The sequence below is a fragment of the Lepeophtheirus salmonis genome, chromosome 14 (assembly GCF_016086655.4).
Source record: "Lepeophtheirus salmonis chromosome 14, UVic_Lsal_1.4, whole genome shotgun sequence".
Taxonomy (NCBI): domain Eukaryota; kingdom Metazoa; phylum Arthropoda; class Copepoda; order Siphonostomatoida; family Caligidae; genus Lepeophtheirus; species Lepeophtheirus salmonis.
The window spans coordinates 11,798,269-11,805,524 of record NC_052144.2 but is presented as its reverse complement, the minus strand read 5'-3'; the positions used below and the strand labels follow the sequence as shown (position 1 = coordinate 11,805,524).

The 7,256-nt window shown below is 31.0% G+C and overlaps 1 protein-coding gene across 1 annotated transcript; it reads right to left on the bottom strand.

Annotated features, from left to right (window-relative positions):
* Window positions 1-5,768: 5,768 nt before the first annotated feature.
* LOC121129765 (uncharacterized) lies at window positions 5,769-6,499 on the bottom strand. Its single transcript, XM_040725492.2, has one exon. The coding sequence runs from the start codon at window positions 6,459-6,461 to the stop codon at window positions 5,949-5,951; it is 513 nt and encodes a 170-aa protein (XP_040581426.1). The 5' UTR covers window positions 6,462-6,499; the 3' UTR covers window positions 5,769-5,948.
* Window positions 6,500-7,256: the final 757 nt, after the last annotated feature.

Here is a 7,256-nt window from a genome sequence, read left to right as displayed (position 1 = left end):
TCATATGTTTTTTCTTGTTTTCTATAAAAATATATAAGGAAAATGAAAATTTTGAATACAATATTTTACACGTACTATGACGCTCATTGAAAAACTTGTTTTTCCATGAGCCCATGAACGGACATTGACATTGAGTAAAAAGTACGCCCATACTTGTTGTTAATTGTAAATCAAAGACACACATCAACTACATATCGGGTGCAACGTTGAAATCTAAAGACTTGGTTATGGGCAAATTGAGAGGTCATCGTAATTTTTTGATGGCACACATAAAAAAGGTATACAAATTATAAACTTTATACCACTCTATAAAAATTTAATTTGTTAATCTATTACAGGGGTCACCAAACTTTTTTTTTAATGAATATCTTTTGCTTGTTATAGAAATTGAAAGTATTTCAATTTTTCGGCCCCGTTTTAAAGTATACAGTGACAAATGGGTCACATCCATCATAATTTCTTCCATAATAAGAACAAAAATAATAATTAACATATTTTCATTGTTACTTCATGTCTCTGTTTAGAAAATTACACTATTATAATTTAAAGGCTTTAATTAATAACAAAATATGCGTTTGCAAATTTTTACTTACAATATTGTCTATGCTCTTAAGTGAGGAAAAATTGGACTTGAACTGTATTTTTCCTTCATCCTGCTCCAGTGTCCCACAATTGATTCTTAACAGTGGAAATTGTTCTATATTATTTCTGTAAAATCCTGATTTAAAACTTAATGTCTCTCTCGCTCTTTTAATTGCCGGGGTTGACTCTAGATTATAAGAAGGCACAACGCTAGTATTGATTTGTTGTCTAAGTGCAATTAACATATTAGTGATCCGGCAGTATGTAAATTTTACCACTCCTTCTCCAGCTAATCCATCCAATACATGCTAACCTTTTAATAGGGCACTGATGATTGTCTTTTTCTCTATAGCTGCCCTTTCTGTAGATCCCACCTTCTTACTACCCCATCTGTGACTCCGGAGTCCTTCCAATCTGACGCAAATAGGATAGCTTTCATCTCCCCTCCCAAATATAAGATTATTCCAAAATACTTAATGTCATCATCATCTCTGGTAAACCAGCTGTATATTTTTGAATGTGGAGAAATTGAATTTAATATGTCACAAGACAAAAATATTTAGGGAGTTGGCGTCTAAAATTTTATTAAAATTAGGACTGAAAGAGAAGGGATTCTTGTTTGTACCAATGGAAAAGGGTAATAGATCATCCTTGGGGATGGAACATTAAATGTTTGATAAAAAAGTTTTTGTTGATTTGCAAGAGGGAAAAAATTATGAGAAGTATGGATAGCTTAAAATATCATTTAATTATACATTGAATGGTAGTAGAATCAGGACGTTGAAATGTGGTACCTTTAGAGAAATGAACTTTTAGATAAGACTTATAGATACCATTAAGATTATTGATAAGGAACCAATTGTATTTTTTAATCATCCTAATCGATGAAGTGTTAACACTTCAATTTACGTCAGTGCTACTTGTCTTGTTTTTTTTTTTTTTTTTTTTTTTTATTTGTTTGTTAAATTTTACATTGTAGCTGGACATTGCATGAAACATATATTTAAAAAAATTAAAACCAAAAATAATAATGTTTAAACCTCTGAATAATATGCAATTTAAATGGAGTAAGGTACATACGTGTGATATGGTACAGGAGGAGGAGCCTAAGAAGCAGGAACAGCTTCGTACTGAACAGCCAGAGAGACGTTACTCAAAGGTTACAGATTCCTTTCAGGACCATTGCCAATTGTTTTAAGAAAAGGAAAGGACGGACAAACAAATCAGAAGGGTCGAGGAAGGAAGAAAGAAAATAGTAAAGTTCCCAAACTGGTGATTTCAAAATCTTTGACCAAAGAGAGGCAATCCACAAGGAAACTTGTAGCAAGATTGACTTTAAGGCCTACTCAATATCCCAGTCATCTACCAACAACTGCTTGAAGCACTCTTTGAAAGCATTGACATACAAACTTCGTCTGTGCAACAAACATTCAGACAACAATAAGAAGGCCCGGCTTCAATTATGTCGTGAGCGGAACCAGTAGACTGCAAATGACAGGAAATGTATTCTCTTCAGTCATGCAAGTTCATTTGAGCCAAATACTCAAATAAATCGGTTTTGGCAAGAGATAAGGGAGATGTTGAATCCAATCAAACTGTGAATTGTCCTCTGAAAATTCAGGTTTGGGCCGTTATCAGCCATCAAGCAGTGTCATATATTCACCTGATTCCACGAAACCAAACTGTGACGGCCTTTAACCACTTGACAGCCTCGGCCCTAGTCTCAAAAGAGTGCTCTTTCACCATTTCGGATATTGAATTTCAACTATTATCCTGTGGTGTTTTCTGAGCCCTTTTATACTGATGTATGATGCAATCATCAAAAGTTATTGAATCAGAAAAATTCAATATTGCCTAAGGATTGTAACAGCCAAATTTCGTTTTATTCCGACCAAAAATATTTTTTTATTATCAACGGATATTTTTAATACCACCATCAATTGTTGGGCATACCGTATATGATGTAATCATTAAAATTGGTCAACTATTTTTCTTATATAATTATTAAGAAGACGTTCACTAACGGAGGGTTAACAAAACCAACTAACGTTTGATTTTCTTTAATGTATCACTTATTACTTAATTGTTTTACAATAGATTAACGTTCCTGAGTTTAAGTCACAGTATTAAAACAAGGTAATTTATTAGTTGTTAATATTACTAGTGTTTAGAAATGTTACATAGTATAGTCATTAACTTATAAGTTATTTTAACCTTATTTTTACCATGGAAAATAATATACATTCAAACCTGTAGCAGTCAGGCAATAGAAACTGAAAAAGCAACAGCATAGTGAAACATTTCTGTGTAACAACCCAGGTTTTTTATTTTCTTAAAATTCAAAAATAATCTTGCAGTGACATGCAAAAACTTTTATTTCATAATGTTGCTTAGTTGCAATTCTTTCGAAAATCGCCAATATTATCAAAGAATATCAAAAAACAATGACTTCTAAGAATTATCTTGTTAATATGGGCTAAGGGATAAATATTAATGCATTTCAGCATCGGAAATATCGAAGTTTACCTGTTTCACTATTGTTTCAATCATTTCAGTTCGAATAATCTTTGTATAATTATGTCTGGGAAGTTGTTTGTAAATTACTTATTACTACTATAATAATAAAAAAGGTTTTTTGTAAAAATAAAATTTCAACACTGGTAGCAACGCCTTTTTAAGCTATATTTGCGTAAAGCAAGAAGCAACATGACAACGTAAAAAAAAATACCTGTAATATTACTCAAAAACTAAATTTGAATGCCATTAAAATGACCGAAATTTTCTGCCACACTCTGTAGTTTTACATTAATAAACCTATCGCATGGAATGGGTCAATTATTAGTCAACCAGGAAGAATGTATTATTTTCTAAGTTGAGGAAAATCTTTCTTTCTCGTTGATCTAAAAAAAAAAATATATATAAGAATTTTGAAGAAACTGCACTTCCTTAGTAATATTATAATAGCCCACTCGTACTCAAACGCACATGGGAGACCTTGTTTTATACCTTCATACATAAAGATAATTGATTCAAGTTTTAAAAGGATAGTGACATTAAATAATGAGTACGGCCATTCCTGTTTATAATTGTTTTTCAACTTTGTAAATCAAGGAGACACATCAACTATATACTGGGTGCGATTTTGACATCTTTACACTAGATTATTATCCAACTCAGAAATTCTAGTGACTTTTTTTAGAGAGGGTCAAAAAATAAAGTTAGACACGTTGAAGATTTCAATGCACTCTCCAGAAATTTCATTTATTTATCATTTTTTCACATAACAAGAAAATGGGTTCTGAAAGTCACCCTCGAGGAAAGATCCAATCACTTCATGATGCAGGAAATAAAATCTGGGTACAGTTAAATTCCTGGATGATTATGTGGCCCTGCTACAAGACAGCTCTCTGGCTTACGCTGTCAATTCTGTTCAAATATAGTTGAACAATAATATACATTTCTTTACAAAAGAAATATGCACACCATATTCATCTGACACCAACACTTTAGAGCGTCATCTGGTCGTGTGATATAGGCATGTCCCCTTATAATCGAAAACATCATGGCTATAAAGGCCACTGTAAACGAGCACGACACCAATTTGTCTAAAGCATAAATTTAAAATACGTATCAAGCATTCAAGAGGCGCCTTGAGGCGATGGTTTATATATATTTTCAATTTTTTTACAATTGGCTAGAAAACAATATATTATTAAAGATTAAAAGTAGTAATTGTTCATATTTCAATATTGTATCCGGTATATAGGAGTCGTAGAATATTAAATGGATATTTTTATCTTTAAATAGTTTTTGAAAAATGTCCAATTTTTTAAACTGGACATTTTTAAAAAATTATAAAAGAAAAAAATCAAAAATATATAATAAATATTTTAGGAAATTATGACGTTTTTAAATAAACAAACATTTTTTTTTCAATAATTTTCAATTAATGTTTATTATAAAATAAAATGAAACAACACAAGATAAAAGCACCATACTATTTTTCTTAAAAATATATTGACTTGGATTTATTTCAATCTTAAAATATCAAATTGTTTAATTTACCGTAGTATCATAACTGTACTGTTTGTTCAATTAACTAGGACTCAATATGAATGAAGTTAGTATGCCTTTTTAGACTTTTCTTGAAGTATTATTAAGGCCAATAGAGATTTACCAAATCACAAAGAAGTCACAAAAATATTATTGTTTAATATATTTGGTATTCTGTTATACACTATTCAATTAACCTCCACATAGCCCAGACATCAACCCATTGGTGACCTAAGTTTGGATTCATAATCTGCTGAAAAATCTACAGTAATATAGAAAACCTGAAATACCTTAACTCTCTGTCGACAAATGTTTGAAAAAAATTAACTAGGACTCAATATGAATGAAGTTAGTATGCGTTTTGAGACTTTTTTGAAGTATTATTGAGGCCAATAGAGATTTACCAAATCACAAAGAAGTCACAAAAATATTATTGTTTAATATATTTGGCATTCTGTTATACACTGCCAGAATTTTTTTTTTTAAAAAAATACTTTTTGTCATTGTCATAAATTTTTATTATTTTAAAACGATGTAAATCATTATGACAGAAATAGATAAATGAAATATTTATTTATTTTTTGTCTTTAGAAATCCAGATGTTATGGGCAAACTTAATTTCATATGTAATATTTCTTTCTGGCATGTATAAGAAATTGGAAGTTAATTTCTTAAGCATGGTTATCATTCGATCCTATTGGCGCAAGCCATTCCTTTTAAACATAGATTAATTGAAAGAAGTTTGTTTTTTTAACTAGACAATAACCTCTAAGCTCTGCATCAAAACCTTCTCGGAAGAGAAAGAAGCCTCTCACATTTTATCTATCATACAATGATTACCTTGATCTCCTGATTTTAATTCAAAAGCGACTGTTACTTACTTTGCTTACTTACAGGACCTCAATCGAGAAATATTATTTCTATAAATTAGTCACTTCCTGGCTCAACTTTGACAGTGGAGTGTGAAAATATAAGTTTCATGACTACAGATTTAAAAATTAATATTTATTTTCTATATATATATAAAGATATCTTAAAAAAAAAATTGGATCTTGTTTTTTAGTGAAAGAAAATTTTGAAAAAAAAAGTTTATTTTGCTTGCAATAGCAATTGAAAATAATAAACAAAAATAATTAAAACAAAATGTAGTCGTTTATGTATACGTCATCAAAATTTTCACAAACTTAATAAACTAATAACATATTATCATTGTTACATAATGTTTCTGCTTAGAAAAGTACACTATTATAATTTAATAAAAGGTTATAATCAATAACAAATAAATATTATTTAAGCCTCTAAATAATAGGGATTTAAAACGAGTAAGGTACATAAGTGGGATATGGTGCTGGGGCTGGAGCGAGACCTGGAGCTAAAGAAGCAGGAGCAGCTTCGTACTGAACATCAGCAACGAATCCACTGTCTCCTTCAACGGTGTATGTAACAGTCTTGATACGACCATCGGGAAGAGCCACCTTGTAGGATCCAGAAACGGCACCATTATCAGCTTGTTCATCAGCAGATATATCTACACCAGATTCAGCGTCTAATACGGAGTAAGCGTAGGCATAGTTTGCTGGTGGAGCTGGAGGAGGAGTTGGTGGTGAAGGGGGTCCATAGGGGCTATATGCAGGTGCTGGTGGTGGGGGAGGAGGAGGTGGTGGTGGAGGGGGTGGGTATGGGCCATAGACTGGAGCAGGTGCTGGTAGAGGAGGGGGTGCTGGAGCAGGTGCTGGAGGAGGGATTGGATTATAGTAGAATTGTGGTGCAGCATTGGCTAACGCAAAGCAGAGTGCAATGCAGGATAATAATGATTTTGTATGCATGTTTAGTTCTTCTGATTTAAAACTGCTTGATTATTTATTTGCTACCTCATGTTTTATAGGATCTTGTATGGAGGCGTAGATGATAAATGGGCTGGCATTTTTTATTTAATTTTTCTTGACGAATGAGTGCTCTCGATATCATTAACTTTCATCCTACTTTGATATATTAAAGTGGTTTGGTACTATAGTTGTATGAGCAATTGTAAAAAAATTAATGATAAAAATGAAAACGATTTTCATTTTATGTTGATCGCGTATTAGAATAAGCTCATTTAATCTTATAAAATATAAAAAATTATACTTTAATTACTTAGAAAAATATATAGTGTGATAATTTTGTGATAACTTAAACTATATTTTTACAACTTAACCGACAATTGTTTTCAAAAAAAGAAAAAAACACAAATCTTTTTATTTAAACATTTATTTAGGAAGCAAATAATTTACCAAATAAGAATTACTTAAGATTTTGTAATGAAAATGCATTTACACAATTATAAATAAACATTATAGTCAAAAAAAAATCACAAGATTATATTTAACAAATATAAGTTCATAACCTTAATCAAATAACATTTCCATCGAAAATCAAAAAAATACAAACATATAACAATAGTAGCAAACTTGCTATTTAAATAACAAGAAACACGTTTATTTATTGTCTTTCTAAAAGTTTGAGTAGTTTCTGCAAGGACCGAAAATATCTTGATGCGTTTGATGAATGATATCTGAGGTTGAGTCCGAAACACCATCAATCGTCCTCAGGATCTGCAATTTGAACGCAATATTTCTTGT